This window comes from Kwoniella mangroviensis (assembly GCF_000507465.2).
Source record: "Kwoniella mangroviensis CBS 8507 chromosome 1 map unlocalized Ctg01, whole genome shotgun sequence".
NCBI classification, from domain to species: Eukaryota; Fungi; Basidiomycota; class Tremellomycetes; order Tremellales; family Cryptococcaceae; genus Kwoniella; species Kwoniella mangrovensis.
Window position 1 is genome coordinate 10288437 of NW_027062533.1, and position 18414 is coordinate 10306850.

Here is an 18414-nt window from a genome sequence, read left to right on the forward strand (position 1 = left end):
CTCGTTATCTATCGTCTGTCACAGCGACACATATCACATCCCAGTAGACATCCTAGCTGATATATCTAGGCCCACACCCTCACCCACTCACTCGCTCACTCGCTCGCTCGCTGGGATATACCACACACCCAGATGACATTACACGGCGAAGGTATAGGGGGTGTGGTCTTCCTCACCCTGTACACCATCAACTTCACCATCCTCCTCTATGGTTTCACAACCAGGCTCATCAGCTTCAAATCAGTCTATTCGTTTCTCCTGTTCCATGTCTGTCTTCGTCTCGCTGCTCAGTCAGTCGCCATCGTCACAGGTACCAAAGATCAACTGAATGGTGGTCTACTCGTCGCCTTCTTCGTCCTCGGTGCCGAGGGTTACTTTTCGCTCGTCCTTTGCGCATACCGTTTCCTCATACACCATCACGAACATGTCTACCCAATCAGTGCAAGTTGGCTCGAAGGTAAGACCAACAGGAACAAGGATAAAGATGGTCAGAAAGACCCATGGTATGTCAGGCTGAAGAGAGCTTTGACAGCGAAGAACAAGGATGGAAAGAAGGATCCATGGGTAATGACCATCATTCATTGGACTTTGATCGGAGTGAGTGAACGTTGGCGTTTACTTCGGATGAACCTTTCTTCCCGTCTTCATCGAGTGTCCCAATCTCCCTTGCCATTCATCATCAATCCCCCGCTAACCTACTAACTCACAGGCAAACACCATAATCATCGTCGGTGGCACACGAGCTACCGGTGCTGATTACACTGATCCAGACTTCTGGGACCGAATCCACGATGGAGAGATCCTACGAGCAACCGGACAAGCAATCTTCCTCGCTATAAACATCCTCCTCGCTGTCTTCCTCTTCCTCTCAGTCAAACAAGATCGTAATCCAAATGGTACCTTACCACCAGGATGGAATCACTTCTTCAGGGTTGACAGTACTCACGGAGCTATCGACGCTGCCGATAGACCCCTGATCAGATCAATCAGTCCCGATCTCCTCGTCCTCATCATCGCATGGCCGCCTCTTATCGTTCGTGGTATCTTCGGTCTCCTTCAAGCTGTTTTCGCTCCCATCAACTATGCCAACCCTGAGGCATACACCTACACTACAGTCTTAGCGTTCACAAAAGTTTTCATTGTGATGGAGAACCTGTTCTCCGTCTTACCCGAATGGACCGCCTGCTGCCTCTTGTGTACCACCATGTTTTTCAAACCTAATCACCATGGGACCAGTCGTCAAGCCAAGGATTTCGAGTCCACCAGTCCAAACGCGGGTCCGGTCGATCAAGGTGAAGTAGAGGGCGATGGAATTCATACTGTGGAGCCAAAGATTATGAGTAGGGGACTGTAGATAGTCATACATAAGAGTAATTTTCTCGTTTGTGATTGTGAGCATATCTTAGCTTCATCCACTGGACATAAACCGATGTGAATTGTTTTAGACTTAAACACTCTATCCAAATTCCAATTTACCTCAATGTGTAGCATCTTCATATAATCCAAACTCAATCACCAACCTGTGTATCATTTTAAACAGCCAAATAACTCATCACTGCCGCCATGTTATATAACATCAACATCAACATCAACATCAACATCAACACCGGTGATCATTAAAGTACCGTATTTACGCTAGATAGACAGTGATATCAATCATCGCGTCGCCTCTGCGACAGACATCATGCATGTGTATACTAATAGAACATTGTGTATTGTGCGATTTACAAGTGTTGTTTGGTCACTATAAATCAGGATTTCCTCTTCATCTCAGTCCATACATGTTCGTCTTCACGCTTCGCACCATCATCATCACCGAAGGCCAATTCAGTCTCTAGCTCTTCTACTCAGGGTTTGAGTGGTCAATGTGGCCGACTCCATATGTGAGCAGAAATGATCGCCTTCCTTCACTGAATCGGATTACTGATACTATCAACACATGGTCAAATGGAGCAAATCACATTGCATATAGACATCTATTTATCCTTCATTGATATTACAATTCTATGGATATACCTAGACGCGACTATCAACCAAAGCTTGTTCATGTCTCTCTTCAGCCTTCTTTCCATCCTCAGGGAAACGCTCGACATGTTCCTCAAGCAGATCAACACCTTGAGCCTTTTCTTTCCTGCGTTGCTCAGCGAGACTGACAGTGGAGAACACATTGGGTGAATCGATGAACACTTGGTCAATCTCCTCAACTGACAAGCCAGTGGTTTCTGGGTAGAAGAAATAGACGGAGGGGATGATGGACACGGCTACAGATCCCCACACGAGGTAAAACTTCCACCCGAGGGAAGTGAAACCGATAGGAGTGGTCACTACATGGGATGATCTTAGCACCAGGTCGAGCTCATACAGTATACCGTATAGAAAATACTCACGTGCAACCACGAAAGCGGATAACCAATGTACCGCGGTGGAGATACCGGACGCAGGGGCTCTATATCTGGTGGTGATGACTTCCTGGGAGTATAGGAAGTTAACACCGAGGAATCCAATGGGATAGAATGCCACGAAAATGAAGGCGAATACGATAGCGACGTAAGCGGGAACGAGGTTGTCATCGGTGACTTGAGATCCACAAATGGCTAAACAGAACTGTAGCAGGGGTCAATATATGGATACCACATGCAAGTCGCAGTACTAAACTCACCATACAGGTACTCATACCTGAAGCAGCAATCATCAATAACCTCCTTCGACCAGCTCTCTCAATCGTGAAGAAAGGGATAGAACAGCAGATCAGTTTAAACGTAAGATCGGTAGCACCGAGAATCTTGGATAGATCATGGGAAAGACCGACGGTCGAGAATAGTTGTTCAGAGTAGTAAGTGATGAGAGCCGAACCGGACATCTGAGAGAACATTTGTGTAGCGGAAGCCAAAATCAATCGGTAAAGCATCTTCTCTTTGCCATATTTGAAAAGACTTGAGAATGAAGCGGATTCAGCAGAAGCTTCGTTGACAGAGGTGATTGAAGCGAGAACGTATTCGGTATGTTCACTTTGAGGATCAACATCATCGACAATTGCGATGACTTCTCTGGCTTCTTCGTACCTCCCCTTCAAGGCCAGCCATCGAGGTGATTCGGGGAATGAAAATGTGAAGATGAGAACGACGATCGCCAAGATACCAGTAGTCATGCTGAAGATCAAATCAGCACCACGAATCCTTAAGATTGCTCTAGAAAGCAGGAGCGACCTACCAAGGTAAACGCCAGTTCCAAGACGAAGTGGTTTGAGCTTTTGAGAAACCGAAAGTGAGCCAAGAGGATAGGGCGATACCAGCAGCAATACAGATACCGTCGATGATAACATGATGTCCTCTTTTATGGACCTTGCTCGTCTCTGATTGCCATACAGGTACTGTCGAAGACATCATACCGAGACCGGCTCCGAGTACCACTGGGTAGACAAGCCATCAGCACAATCACTAGAAACGAAAAAGGTAAATCGAGCGAAAGTGATGAACTCACTTCTGGATATGATCAATTGAGGCAAATAGTAAGCTGAGCACTGTAAGATCGTCCCAATGATGGCGACAATCGCACCCAATACGACCGTCCTTCTTCGTCCGAGTTTGTTTCCGAGGTACATAGTCGAGAGACAGCCGATCGCAGCTCCCAAGTTCAACGAGGAGATCGTGGTCCCCTGAATAAGCGAATTGTGACTCTTGACGGCTCCCTTCGTAGTAGTGGTGTCAATCTTTGGGAAGAGGGTGTAGAATGTTTTATAACCTGTCACTCCTCCTCCGAACGAAAGTGAGAAACCCATAGCTAAGAAAACGGGCACTACGACACAGAAATTCATGAGCTCTTGGAGAGGCTCTCCCCTCTTTCCTAACAGTGTCTTCATGATTTTTGTGTAGACGGTGATGTTTTGATGGAGGTTACAACGATGTAGTTGGACTTGTTCCACAATATAATCAATAAGTGTGAGATGATCAATAGTATGAAATGATCAACGAGTGCGAGAAGAAAACGATAGCAAAAGAGATGATGAATCGTTGTGATGGAGTAATCAAAACCAAAATCAAAATCGAATCCCAGCACGTTTGGTTGGACTATTGTACTGCGGGATGGATGGGGCTTTGGAAAAATCGCAAATTTGGACGAGAAAAAGAAAAACAGAAAATGGACCGCATGCTATTTCCCCAGTCTTTTGGGGCCTTTCTTGCTTGTTGGCTATGGTCGATGTCATTTCTCCACTTTGATTTGGAGCCCTCTTTTTTCATCGCTTAGCTGAACCAACCAGACATCTCTGAGAATTGAAAATGATAACAAACCAGACCAGAATCAGTGTATATGAATTGCACCGATAAATGCGGTCTGAAAAATACAATACTTCAGGGTTTATGATCGAAAGGACTTGTCTATATTCAGCAAGCCAAGCCTCTGTTTCCCTGCCGCCGGTATCGGACTGATCATTCCGGCAAAAGGTCCAGGATCGAAACCTGGCCGCTCCCCTGAGCTAAAAGAAGCCGATATCAAAATTCGAAAAAAATTGTGTAGTCACCGTTGAAAGATGTGCAAGCAACGTTGTCTTTCTGTCATACGGCCGATTTAAATGAAGACACAAGATTACAAATGGTAATCATTGACCGGTCCGAATTGAGAGATAGCTCAGGATGATCAAATTCATGTGAATTGTAAATCGGCGCGCTTTGCAATTACCGTAACATGCTCGAAATGCGAACCACCCATTCCCTCTGTTGTACTCTTTGGACAGAGTCGCAATTTGGTTGCTTGACCTGATTGTGATTGTGATTACTACGAAATAGGTTTCATCTCGGAGGACGGACTGACCACTTCGCCGATAGAACATAACGTATGCATATGTCCAGAATCATCACTTCCAGATCTCCTGTAGACACTCTACCATGTCTGGTTTTAATTGGCTCAACTCAGTCACACCCATCAACTGCATAGCAGTGGCTATCTCCTTTTCCATGACTGCAAGGGCATACAGCGTCAGTGATGAAGGCGTATGCATCCAAACAACTTACTTCTCACTGCTCGGATTACCCCCTTTTCACCATAAGCAGCTTGGGCGTATAAAAATGGTCGACCCAATCCTACTCCTTTCGCACCAAAAGCGAGAACTTGCAGCACTTCATGACCTCTTCGGCAACCTCCATCGATATATATCTCGAGATTTTTGATCAGTTGTGGATCCTGCACATATATCGATCTCAAACTATCAAATCCTGTTCTAGCACTATAGCCAAGATGTAAACGAATTATACTTTCAAGTCAACGCTGGATGGATGACCTACCCGTCCAGCTGTCTGCCACCGTGATTCGATAGGATGCACCCAGCTAACCCATGTTTCTTGGCAAGTCGGACATCCTATTTGTGTCATGTCAGCCCGGCCATTTTCGCAGCTCATGCTCTAGTACTCACCTCAATATGCGATACTCCCTTCAGGTATATTGGCAAACCTGGCGCATACTCCCTGATGAACTTGAGATCATCCCAATTCTGACTCGCATCATGCCATTGATCAGAGTTGGCTATCGGTCCCATCCGCACTCCAGGTTGCGCATCGCCCCTTGCCCCTTTCAGCTTCTCGGTGCTTTGCCGATGATCACCCACATTGGAGTCGACCGTCAATATCAGAGCTCTGCATACGAAGTTCAGCATCATACATGAGGATCGAAACGTCCGCTTTCACTCACTGTACACCACCGTCGACCACCTCTTTCAGCTGTTCCACGTTTTTCCTTCGATCACGAGATAGATAAACCTGATATACCATGCCCATCTTCGTCCCGGTATCTTGATCCATCTTTGCCTTTTCCTGCAATATCTCATCAAGTGGGAAAGATGCTGCTGCAGAAACACCTTGGACAATACCAGTTTTGGAAGCCTAAGCTCATAAAATCAGCTTAGTTCCACATATAATCAAAGATGATCACAATCACCCACCCCTCGTACAATATTGAGTTCTCCTTCAGGATGTCCCAATAGGGCATTGGAAGCTGGTGATATGTATATTGGTAGGGCCGAGGGTACGCCGAAGATAGTGGTTTGTGGTCTGACAGTGGTGACATCTCGCATGACACGAGGTATCAATCGACATTTACGGAACGCCGTGCGATTCTCTGCTGTTGAATAACCATCTAAACTTGATGCCCCATAATAATTGATCACTCTGGGACTGAGAAAGGATTCCGCTGCGTCCTGAACAACCGACAATAAGTAGGAGGCAATATGCATTCAGCTTCACACGATCATTCCCAACACCAAAACTGGCTGTATCACCCACCTGTAACTCATCTAGTCCAAGCATTGTCTCCACGGGAGGTAGAGCATTTCTTGCCTGTTCAACCCTTTGCTGCTCCGCTTCGTATGCCTTGAGCGACTACCGTACAATCAGCAATGGAGTTGCTCATATATCCACTCACATCAGCAGCTGCTGTTGGGTCGACCAATCCCTTGAAAGATTCTGGTGGAAGATTATTCTCTAAGGTTTTGGGCGGATGTATAGGTTTAAATATCTCACTATAAGGGTCAGCTGAATGTACGATATTCATCAACTCACGTTACATCTCTTCCGGCATTAGCGACGATAATCTGCGATCCACCAGGATGGTATTTGTGGAATTCGGTAACGCTACAAATTACATGTTAGCCGACAGGCCTCTTTGGAGTAAGAATGGAGGTATGCTGGTCAAGAGATATTTCAGCTAACTCACTCAAACACCTTTCCCTCTACTACCACCCATGCATCATGAGCCAAATCATGTCGTGCTACCTCCTCCATCGTTATATATCCTTTCTCTTTCCCATTGGCTTTATCGGTCCTCCATCCTTCAACTCTCAGATCTTCACGTACATCTATTTTGGACGATTCACCAGACTTCTTCGATCCTTTCGCACCTGATACGCCGCCATCTGGATCTATCCGCTGTTCCTCATTCACATCTACCGAATCATCCAGATATATCCTTGATCTAGATCCAGCATACAAGCCCTGTTGAGTGGGGTTTAGCAAATAGTCAGTAGGTGAGACAGCTCTACTCACAGCAACGGTTATTATCCCTGCCAACGCGAGCACATAAGATCTAGTCTGATTCCCTCTCAACCTCGAGCTCGTAGTAAGCGAAGTGAAGTACCTGATTGTGGGTAATGAGTGATGGGCGTTACATCGAGATGCTTGGGCAAAGCAGCGCGAGGTATTCCTTACACCATTCTTCAGCATTTTGGACACATGTATTGTGTAGAGCTTTCCAAGATTGTCGAGTGTGATAACATTTAAGCGATCTCTTATTGGATTTCATGTTGAAAATAGTTGTTTACGGAGTTGTGATACGGTCCAAGATCTTTCCGATCGGACCGGATTGACCGTTGAAACTGGAGTGGATTGCATGACTCGTCTAGCTGTAAGTTACAGTCATTCTATCGGACTCGATGTTCTAGTTGTACATGTAGTCACCAATTGGATGGTGTTGAATGATGCGAGAACCTCAAGACTAACCACAAATATCCGCGTCCACTAGGATGACGGCCGAGCGAGAACGATACAGTGCTATACAAGGATGATATGGGGGCACGTAAGTCATTCAGCTATGGAGGTTAGATGAACTCAAAACAGGTGACGTCAAATGAAAGCTTGTCATACCAAACTTTTTGATGAGACAGCATCATCCTCTCTTCGACATGCATCAAGGTCAACTCATGATATTAGCCTGCAGCGTTTGGTCTGCTTTCAATCAACATGTCTACCCGTGATTCATTATCAACATCGTCACCTCCCGATCAAGCCCCATCACAGCCCTCGAAATATCCCAAGTCGCTCGAACATGCCCCTCGACCTATTACACCTTACCTTGGGGCCTGTCAGACCGACACGCCCCAGATCGAAGTAGATGATAGTCAAGGTGGTGGAAGTTTCGTCGCCTTCCTACATAGACCCGTATCAGATCCCTCTTCCACAACCTCCTCCAGTTTTCGAGATCGTCACGTAGGAGCTATTCTCCTTAGTGGAGCAGGCGGTGGCGTGACCGGTCCGAGTGGTATCTATCTATCAATTGCTGATAAACTCGCCTCTCTCCCTGATGGTCAAGCTATCCCAACCTTACGTATGGACTATCGATATCCCGCTAGAAACAAGTTCTGTGTGCCTGATGTCCTATCTGCGATGGATTGGTTACAGTATAAATCGGGTTTGGGAATCAGTCATTTCGTATTGGGAGGATGGAGTTTTGGAGGCGCACCAGTGTTCACTGTTGGTGGAAAAGATAGAAGGGTTATCGGTGCTGCGACAATAGCTTCTCAGACGGCCGAAACAGAAGGCATCAAACAGCTCGCTCCTTCTCCTGTGTTATTGCTTCATGGAACAGGTGATAGGACATTATCTCACAGCTGTTCCCAAAGGCTATACGAACAATATGGATCGACACACGGCAAAAGAACAATGCATCTTTTCCCAGGGGACGATCATGCCCTGACTAGGAACTCGAAAAAGGCAGAAGAGATGATTTGTGGATTTTTGGTCAGATGTGCGGGTGTAAAAATGGGCGATCCGGTCAAACATAAGCTTGAGGAAGATCTAGGACCGGACACGAAGAGAGACAAAGTGGAGTTTATGGAGAAAGGTGGTGATCTGAATGGGCCCGAGCGCATAGAATGAGCACGTAGGTCATTCCCTGATGGAACTGCTCCTGGTCTCATCATTGACACAATGGTCTACCAATCTCTCATGTCCTTTGAGTAGTTCGTGTCGCTTGCTTGACACTACTGCTCACTCCTTCACCTGCCTTTACTTCTCGTTTCAGATAAATGCAAAGAGAGGCGCACGATTCTTATCGCTCCACCTGTCGATGGATCTTCTTCCTGCCTGTTGGAAGTCGGCATTTGTCAAGATTTTTGAAATTTACCTTGTAGAAGGGTATCATAAGCGATGCATGTGGTTTTATTTCGTTGTATGTATATCCGGCCGATTCTTGGTTCAATCCTATGTATGCAAGCGATCACCGTCCTGCTCATAAGCACCATGCCGTAAAAGACGAAAGTGGAGGATGTTCAAATATTACTAATCTGGTGGAGTGATTCATGACCAATGGTTTCTACATTGACGTCAGGCCATGGTGGGATTTATGCAGACCTAATCGTACGTGGAAACTGTTCGGACATTTATTCATTGATTTACTCGCTGCAAGCTATAACAATCGATAGATTGCCCACCACTGCCTCCAAAACATCGCAATCTCCACCTTCAGCACACATCCACAATGGCATCCACTACTATGAGACAATGGAAGTTGACTGGCAGAGGCAATTATGACAAGTTGGTGATCGAGAAGGACCAACCGGTTCCTCAAGTAGGAGAGAATGATATTTTGGTCCGAGGTGAGTTCAATTTATCAAGGATTTACATGAGGGACGTCCTGATCACCTATTATCTATAGTCAAAGCTGTTTCTCTGAACTATCGAGATATCTCCATCGTACAGGTGAGTGACTCATTCGTATCTGTCCGATTCAGCTTCAGACTTACAATCTCGTCATTCGCGTTTAGGGCTCATACCCCTTCCCTCTGAAAGACGTTGTCGTCCCCATCTCCGATGCCGCGGGCGTAGTCGAACAGGTTGGATCTAGAGTAACGAGATTCAAGAAAGGTGACAAGGTCTTACCTACTTTCCATCAAGCTCACCTACCTGGGAAACCATCTCTCGGTGGACCCACCGATGGAGTCGCAAGGGAATATCTGGTAGTGAGCGAATTGGACGCTGCTCCCATGCCCAAGAGCTATAATTTCGTACAAGGCTCCACACTCCCCTGTGCTGCTTTGACAGCTTGGGATTCGCTTTTCGGTTTAGAAGGAAGAGTTCTGAAGCCTGGTGATTGGGTCTTGACCCAGGGTACAGGTGGTGTATCTCTTTTCGCTTTGCAGGTGAGTATCGGATTATATTTCAATCGTCCTATGTAGAATGACAGAAGTCAAACTGATGTGTGTTTGATGTGATGTACAGTTTGCCAAAGCTGCCGGAGCCACTGTCGTTTCCACTACCTCTTCATCCGCCAAAGCCGAAAAGCTCAAAGCTCTTGGTGCAGACCACGTCATCAACTACAGAGAAGATAAAGAGTGGGGTAAGACCGCCAAGGGTCTGACACCGGACGGAGCAGGGTTCCAACATGTTATCGAAATTGGCGGACCGGGTACACTCCAACACTCCCTCGAGGCGATAGGTTTCCAAGGTGTCATTTCGGTGATTGGTTTCGTAGCTGGAGGAGGCGACAAGATGCCATCTATACTCGACTGTCTCTCATATCAATGTATCGCTCGAGGAATCTTCGTAGGAAGTAGAGAACAATGTGAAGATATGGTCAAGGCTATTGAAAGTAATGGAATTGAACCTGTTGTGGATGATGAGGTATTTGGATTTGAGGATCTGCCTAAAGCCTATAAGTACATGGAAGCTCAAAAACATGTAGGTAAAGTCGTCGTCAACTTCGAACAATAGAAACAGCAAGAACACAAGAAAGTAAAGCAAAGAACTGTACATGTATATTTTATGGCATGTAAATTTCACATAGAATGTACATGCAAAATTATGATACATAGATATCTATATCTACTTTCTATAAGTCCATCGTCCACCTAGTACAGTACCTTGTACAGATATGCTTCTCAAACCATCCGCATCGCATTTCAATGGATCTTTGTCTATGATCACGAAATCGGCTCGATCGCCTGCTTGTATACTTGCACGGCCGTTCTAGGAAAAGAAATCAAATGAATTAGCTCATAATCGCATGATGAAATCATCAGTGAATGCTGGTTTACTCACCGAAGTACTCGACACCCACGCTGTGTGTATACCCACCGCCTGTTCTTCACTCAATGGTAATCCACCTTTCCTTTTTCTACTGATCGCTACAGCCATAGCTTCCCACGGATTCAACTCTGCTATCGGATTATCACTTCCGAATTTTATTCTAACACCAGCGTCCGCTAAACTCTTCAAAGCCCATGCTCGATGTTCCCTACCCGGCCAGTATTTCAGACATGTCTCCCTATCGTCTACGAGATGCACAGGCTGGACGGAAGCGATGAGACCCAACTTGGTGAATATAGGTATTTCATCCAATACCAATAACTGAGCATGTTCTATGGTTGATCCTTCGAGTGGTGGAATAGGGTTGGAAGCCATTGTGTTGAGACAATAAGTATTCGCTTGATCACCTATAGCATGTATAGCCAGTCTGAATCCGTGCTCCGTAGCTTTCCTCGTCCATAGTTTAATCTTTTCAGGTGAATCATTCATCATTCCATAATCGGTCGTATTAGGGTACGGATCATGACAGCATGCCGTCTGCGATCCCAATCCACCATCGGTGACCATCTTAAATGGACCAATCTTGATCAATCTCAAGCCATCTTCATCAACGATATCACCAGTCTTGTATCCTTGCCTGATAGCATCTTCAAAATGATTTTCGTAGACCCCCAGATTGATTCGGAGAGTGTTGAAGCCGTTCTGAGCTCGTCGTCGCCAGTCACGAATATTGAAGTCAATCTCCAAATCGACAATTTCAGTCACACCCAAAGACCTGAACACGGATAACAATCGTCAGATCTGTCAGCTCTGTATCTCGACTCATGCCTCGGTATCGACAGTCCAACTTACGCAGCATCCTTTGCCCAGCTGTCAATCCAACCATCCATAACCTCATCGTCGACTTTACCCAATTGATGCGTCAAGGGCCACGCAGCGTGTTCTTTAAGTATACCAGATCCTGCAGCTTTCTCTCCGTATTTTGTCAATCCAATTGAATTGCAGACCACCGAGTGATATCCATTATAAAACAAGAAGATCGGCCTTGTCGAACTGACTTTCTCATCTAGGTTGATACGATTCATCTGATCGTTATCTGGCCAATATCCATTCCTCATATCTACACCTATCAGATCTTCCCGATCGTATTTTGGGTCGCTGAGCGCTTCTCGCATTCGAGCGAATACCCCTTCGGCGGACTTGACAGAGTTGAGATGGACTCGATGTTCAGATTGAGCGGCAAGCTTGGAGTGGACGTGCCAGTCGATCATACTCTACGGAAGTGACGTCGATCAGCATCGGAGGGGCAGTATACACATCACAGGATAAGTTTGAAGAATAGATATGATGTACTCACTGGACCCAGCCATTGTCCATTCAAATTAATCCTATCCACGTTCTCAGGCAATTCCTTCTTCTCATCTGCGGCTGCTATCCATTTTACTTGACCATCCTGTACTAGAACACTGCTAAGTCCTTCCTTCTCAGATCCGACCAAATGAACATCGGTGTATAATGTCGCAGATGAAATACTCGTTCGGGTACTGGTGATCATCGATACTTTCTCGCTCTTCTCATTGACCAAGGTCGATTCAGATCCATTTGGTGATTGGTTGGACGAACCATCCTTTGAGGACGACGACGAGCCTATGATACCTCTGAGACAACTTATCATGGCGAATGATAATAATCGGTTCTGATCTTAGTTGTTTGGCCTGAGTAAGAGTGAAGATAGGTCAACCACATCTTGCCGATACGTGTAAGTTATAGTATATCAGATAGGTTCTTATAGTTATCATTCAATTAAGCGCGCGGACGAAGATCATCATCAGGCGGCTATACCGAGTTTTGATCAAAGCAAGGCTACTACCGATCTCTCGCATAACGTGTACTTTAGAAGTGAGTATTGTTGTAAGGGTGAGCAAAAAGATCGTAACCGATAAAGTTATGTGAGCTGTAAGACCTGGCATGTGCCTTGTTCAAACAGGCCGCTTGTCACTTGTCCATCTCAGTTCATCGAACGGCGCCAATGGCGGGGCGCCTGTTTATGTTCGGGCTCTCGTTTTTTAGTCGGTCAATCCGTTGTGGGTCTAAGGATATCGTTGCACTTGGACGCCTGGCTTAGGAGGTCCGAGTACTACTGCATGTCACACCCAGTGCAGCGGACTCTTGGTATGGCCAGCAATGTCACGAGTGTGCTGATCACTGCGACACTGCGACAGAAGGGCTGAATCAGTTGTGCAGCAGCAGTATGAACATGAGCTTTGTAACGGGAGACTAGCCCAGATACAGGAACGTAATCAGGATCGCGGTGACCGGTCATCATGGATATCAGAAATATCCTAATCGCATTACAGCCACCACCAGTACTGCACCACTGCACTACAACCGTGCACAGAAAGAGGCTGTGTGGGTTTGAATGATCCAGTTAAATGAGGAAATGATTCATACTAACACAACACAGCTTATCGTCGTGTCTTCCTTACTCTCCAACAGAATCACTATAGCAAGATGTCAGTACACTACACACTCGGTATGACCGTCACAGATCGCCTGTCCACTATGCATACAAGCTGTGCACTTGCGCACCCGCATTCGCACTCACCATTGCGGTACGATCCCTTGGCTGGTCCTTTGTTCACCCAACTCCAACTTCCTTCTCGCTAGTCGAGATTGAGCTTGAGCTTGAGCTTTCTCGGTAACCGCAGACTGCTGAGCAGTGACGTGATCCCGTATCTTATCATCGCCGCTGGTCGTACCATCTCATCACTCGTACAGCATGTCGACTCTGACTTCTACAGACTCTCGTAAGAGGAGGCCAAAATCACAGTTTACATTTAGGATCCAGCCTCCGTCGACAATACCCCTCAGGACAAGTTCCAAGCCTCAACAATCGATAACATCAAGCAAATCTGCCAGTCGATTTGCTGATCGAGCTACACCTGCTGAGAAACCTTCGACTACAAGCAGATTACCACCACCCAGGGTCAGTTTCTTGACGCCTAGAGAAGTCTGGAGTCCGCTCGCTACGCCTATACCAGATATGAACGAGAGACCGAATCTCAAAATGGCCGCGGCTCCTTCAAGGGTAAGTGTACCACTCAAAAGAACATCCTCGACACCTATGGAATTCATGCAATCGGCAATGAAGCTGATTGGACATCATGCCAGGTCCCGAAGTATCAATTAAAGGATACTGGACCTGTCCCAGTGACATCTTCTAGCTCTATACCCAAACCTCATATACGTCCCCGTCTCGTATCCAGACCGTCCACGAAACCTCGTCGACAAGACTCCACCCAACGCCCCGTCCTGCAAATCCCCAAACCTCAAGTCCGACCTTTGACTACTACCCAACAAATCAGTCGACTACCTATACCTATCCATTCTCGTCCCGTTTCATTGCCAGATGCTCCTGTGATCACTATTCCTATCCCCAAGCCACGGCCTGCGAGTTATCAACCTCCTTCCTGTACATCTTCGTCATCCTACATCTCACAGCCCACTCTTTCCATCCCTGAACCACGTCCATCTCTCCTGCCTGTTCCCACCATTCCAAACTCGGTAAAGCCATCCCGTCAAGCTTCCAACCAGTCTACAGCATCATCTACATGTTCCTCTGCATCTTCTCTAGCTCGTCACAAGGCCATCAAACAGAAGGGTCAAGATAGGTCTTCATTCGCGAGATTGTCTGCATACTCGCCACCCAATCACGATGCGTTGATTAGGGCTTTAGCCATAGATTCAGATCTAGAGAACGAAGATACCGAATCCACCATATCGGACCATTCGATACGTACTGTGGCAACAGTCAATCCACCTGATCGCGAAGCAACCATTCAAGTATCGAAAGCCTCATACAATGGTGAACCCAAATCCAAGTCAACTTCTTCATGCTCCACGTATACCCTGGAAAATCACTCTTCACCTTTACCCACTGATTGTCTGACCGCCCCTTATCTTGTACCCTCGACAGCACCTCCCATGACGCTGGAGTGGGAATCGGACGAGAGTTCAGGTGAAATCGATGAAGCTGAGAAGGTATGGAGAGAGCTGGAGTTGAAGTTGGGTAGGAAAGTCAGAGGTAGGAGTTTGAGGAGAGGTAAATGGGTGGTCAAGCCTAGAAACGAAGGTGAAAGAGCATCAATCCAACAACAACAACCATCTTTTAAAAATTATGAGGATAATGGAGAAGCCATAAAGATGGAAACTACCACATCTGGATTCTCGGTATCACTCTATTACACTTCACCTTCTGCCTCTTGTCAATCTACTCCTCCTTTACATATACCACATTCTCAGTCATCGTCGTCATCGTTCACATACGGTTCATCACCCAAGACGGAATCGCCATCCTCCGCCACAGCCTTATTCGACATGTCAGCTCCGCTCGTGCCAGGAGGATCTAATAATGGATATACACCATGGAACACCCCGCTGATGAACAAGGAATCGATCAAGAGAGGTAACAGAGTTAAGAAGAGATATGCTTCGTGCGATGTCGGTGAATTGGATGCCCATCATACAGATAGATTAGAAAGTCTGGAGGATTACTCTCGAGTCGAATTTACCCAGATGGATGATTATCTGCCTGGTAGCAGTACTATAAACTCTGTTCACAACGGATCAACTTCTTTACCTGCAATGAGCCATTCAACCTTCACACCCGAGTCGATGTCCACTAATGATTCAATCACCCCTCAACCTCAGCCTGATCCCATGACAGTACCGAAGCCCAACTCTATACCCGCTCGACCATCTAAAACGATGTACAGATTAGACTCCCACGTCGTATCTGCACTTACGGCTCTACAAGGCGCATTCGATTCTCCCGATCTGGACTTGGCCTTACAAAATTGTTCGTCACCCGATTTATCGCCCATCTTGGATTCTCCTGAGGGGGAACTAGAATCAGGTGGATTGGGGTTAGGATTGAAATTGAATTTGAAGACTGTATATCATCTACCTACACTGTCTCCCAGATTGAGACCTTCTGCATTGGGAAAGAGGTCAATTGAAGTGGAGATATCCGATAGGCACAACAAGGGAGGTAGAGGTGTCCACGAGCAACTCGATAACACAGGTTCAACGCCAGACGGATCACCACTAGTCGAAAATGACGATACTGCAAAGTTAGACAAGGCTATACCTCTAGTTGAACCTGTTCAGACATCCAGCAACGATCATGATGATGAAGATGGAGTTCTGGTCATACGTGATTTGGATACGGGTCTAGAAAGACAAGTGAGAGTCGGGGATGGCTTGACGTTAAGTTAGTGGGATACTCAGAGTATGGTCGGAGAGCTTTCGTGTACGGATACGGATTATGATCGGTGTATTGCTTTAAGACCTTTCTACATGCTAGTAACGACATGTAGTGACCTGTGTAGCTTGAACGATACTGATTGCTACAAGGATACAATGAGCTAATACTAGCGTTGCTGGAGTGTGTGACTGGAAATCACGGGTGTAAAACGTCGACTGCCCACCGAACTACTACCAATCAACGAACCTGACTGTGCCGAATGAACATCTCCCCTTGAAACAATGTGTACTGAAGGTATGTGATTGAAAATTGACGAATACGACCTTTGATCTGACACGCTCAAACACTACCTTTCTCTTTCTGTGCGGTACGGTCAAAGGGTGACGTTCGATCATTGTATAGTCCTTTGATAATCCTCTTCCACCCGAAACTCCCTTAGACCAGTCCTTTCATTGATTTCGGCTGCATCGCCTGTCGATGTGGAATTGAAAGTTTGAAGCTTCAAAGTGAACAAGACACATATGATTAGTACCTGTTCATGGCAAGCAAGCGATCATAAGAGGTGATTTTTTCTTCTATTGCCGTTATTGTCAGATATTTTAAGGTCTGGAACCTGATCATTTTCTCTTTTTCACGCTCAGGATAAATATTTCAGAGTAACGTACTCACTATATACACTCGTTTAGCCAATACAATCGATTTAAGATGTTTAACAAGTCGATCGTCTCTCTTTTAGCTATTGTATCTTATGTGAGTGTCAATCCCGTCATCGCAGGTCAGAGATATGATAATGCGATTGGTACCATGTAAGTTCATGTGAATTGTGAAAATATCGACGACTAGCTGATGATGAATTGAATTACCAGTTATTACGATTTGAACGACGCTTGTAAAGTCTCAGGTGCAGATGCCACAGGTGACATGTCCAATATGAAAACTGGTAATAACGCCTGTGGTTATGCTGTTGGGAGCCTGGGTGCTTCAAGGGTCGTCGGTATGTCATCCATCTTCTCATGGTAGTCACGTTGAGTGGTCTCCTCTAACGATGATGTTACTATTTTTGCATGAGCTCTGTAGCCATCAGTCAATCGATATTTAGTAATGACCTTTGCGGATCCGAGTGAGTTATCAATCATCTCATTTCCGTTTATTGGGACTAATCAGCTCATCAATCTTCTGGTACCGTACTATAGAATCACCGTATACAAGAACGGCCAGCCTGTTCAATTCTCCGAAGGACCATTATTTGTAGGTGATATCTGTCCGGGTGGAGAATGCACAGGGAATCACATCGATCTTGGTGGTGAGTCTTGATCCATGTACTATCACTGTCGGTCAACGTCTCCTCTATCTGACAGACACTGTCATAGCCAAAGCTGCAGATGAGATCAATGGAGGTGCAGGGTGTAAGAATCCCAGTGGATTCTCTTTCGAAATTGGTGATCAAAAGATCGGCCCTTTATATTCGAGTATAGCCGGGGCATCATTAGAAACATGGAAAGCCAGTGGAGGAGGTACCAACAGTCAACAAAACACTCCTTCAACTTCAGCTTCAGGTCCAGGTTTGGGGATATCCTCCGCTTCTTCTGCTGCCGCTGCACCACCTCCATCAAGTTCTCCCTATCCTATTCCTCCCGCGCCTTCGAGCTCAAATCAACCTCAAGCCACCTCGTCTACCAGCCAAGATTGTAACCCCACCACTCAATCATCCGTTTCATCTCCTGCTAGTCAGCCTTACAATTCAACGACGCAGAATGGAAATCCTGCCACTACTCAGCCTGTCAACCCTGCAACTTCTGCAGTTGCAGGTATAATTTCCACTGCGCTGTCCGGCGGTCCCACTGGTACTGCCACTCAAGGACAATGGGCCGGAAAGTGGAACAATGGGAATGCTCTTTTCGCCGAGAAGGAGACTTTGCAAGGCTCAAATAACACTTGTAGGAGAAGACGAAGAAGGAGAGGATTGAAATCACATTAAGTGGTCAAGAATACAGTATACCGTGGAGTGATGGGTGTTGTACTCGTAATGCACTTACTGTATACCCCGTGTTGTATTGTAGCAACCGAACTGTACAGTGGTCTGCTATATCAGACGTTTGTTACCTATGTATACATTTGATACAGTAGGCGAAACCGTGAAAAGACGAGTGACACAGCACTGTATGTCCGTACTACTGTATACTGGTCAGGAGCTGCATACACATTACAAGCGAACTTGACGATACTGTTTAGTCTGTTTAGTAACTAGGGGTGAAGCTCTAGATCTTTTCAGATATCCAAAATGTTATAAACTGTTTGAAAGTAAGTCAACCCGATCCTAATCTGGATCCTGATCGAGCGAACACATGAAGTCAAGTACAT

At 46.0% G+C, this 18414-nt stretch overlaps 8 protein-coding genes across 8 annotated transcripts; 5 read left to right on the forward strand and 3 right to left on the reverse strand.

Moving 5' to 3' along the window:
- Nucleotides 1–132: 132 nt before the first annotated feature.
- Nucleotides 133–1354, forward strand: I203_103897 (uncharacterized protein; the record flags this gene model as incomplete). The annotated part of the gene is made up of 2 exons (XM_019149469.1): nt 133–597; nt 710–1354. 2 exons carry the CDS (start codon nt 133–135, stop codon nt 1352–1354), a joined length of 1110 nt encoding a protein of 369 aa, XP_019001012.1.
- A 662-nt stretch (nt 1355–2016) lies between these two features.
- I203_103898 (uncharacterized protein) lies at nt 2017–3859 on the reverse strand (the record flags this gene model as incomplete). The annotated part of the gene is made up of 5 exons (XM_019149470.1): nt 2017–2324; nt 2388–2604; nt 2660–3149; nt 3211–3409; nt 3481–3859. The coding sequence occupies 5 exons, from the start codon at nt 3857–3859 to the stop codon at nt 2017–2019; spliced, it is 1593 nt and encodes a 530-aa protein (XP_019001013.1).
- Nucleotides 3860–4852: 993 nt separating this feature from the next.
- I203_103899 (uncharacterized protein) lies at nt 4853–7208 on the reverse strand (the record flags this gene model as incomplete). Its single annotated transcript, XM_065517416.1, has 11 exons — nt 4853–4956; nt 5010–5221; nt 5280–5353; nt 5408–5627; nt 5683–5873; nt 5933–6187; nt 6273–6368; nt 6412–6504; nt 6554–6620; nt 6703–6980; nt 7032–7208. The coding sequence occupies 11 exons, from the start codon at nt 7206–7208 to the stop codon at nt 4853–4855; spliced, it is 1767 nt and encodes a 588-aa protein (XP_065374234.1).
- A 516-nt stretch (nt 7209–7724) lies between these two features.
- On the forward strand, nt 7725–8639 carry I203_103900 (uncharacterized protein; the record flags this gene model as incomplete). Its single annotated transcript, XM_019149472.1, has 1 exon — nt 7725–8639. One exon carries the CDS (start codon nt 7725–7727, stop codon nt 8637–8639), a length of 915 nt encoding a protein of 304 aa, XP_019001015.1.
- A 601-nt stretch (nt 8640–9240) lies between these two features.
- Nucleotides 9241–10472, forward strand: I203_103901 (uncharacterized protein; the record flags this gene model as incomplete). The annotated part of the gene is made up of 4 exons (XM_019149473.1): nt 9241–9358; nt 9418–9461; nt 9527–9901; nt 9981–10472. The coding sequence occupies 4 exons, from the start codon at nt 9241–9243 to the stop codon at nt 10470–10472; spliced, it is 1029 nt and encodes a 342-aa protein (XP_019001016.1).
- A 111-nt stretch (nt 10473–10583) lies between these two features.
- On the reverse strand, nt 10584–12462 carry I203_103902 (uncharacterized protein; the record flags this gene model as incomplete). The annotated part of the gene is made up of 4 exons (XM_019149474.1): nt 10584–10727; nt 10800–11562; nt 11640–12061; nt 12145–12462. 4 exons carry the CDS (start codon nt 12460–12462, stop codon nt 10584–10586), a joined length of 1647 nt encoding a protein of 548 aa, XP_019001017.1.
- A 1104-nt stretch (nt 12463–13566) lies between these two features.
- I203_103903 (uncharacterized protein) lies at nt 13567–16064 on the forward strand (the record flags this gene model as incomplete). The annotated part of the gene is made up of 2 exons (XM_019149475.1): nt 13567–13875; nt 13959–16064. The coding sequence occupies 2 exons, from the start codon at nt 13567–13569 to the stop codon at nt 16062–16064; spliced, it is 2415 nt and encodes an 804-aa protein (XP_019001018.1).
- A 694-nt stretch (nt 16065–16758) lies between these two features.
- I203_103904 (uncharacterized protein) lies at nt 16759–18031 on the forward strand (the record flags this gene model as incomplete). Its single annotated transcript, XM_065517417.1, has 5 exons — nt 16759–16859; nt 16920–17047; nt 17131–17173; nt 17247–17356; nt 17424–18031. The coding sequence occupies 5 exons, from the start codon at nt 16759–16761 to the stop codon at nt 18029–18031; spliced, it is 990 nt and encodes a 329-aa protein (XP_065374235.1).
- Between the last annotated feature and the right edge of the window lie 383 nt (nt 18032–18414).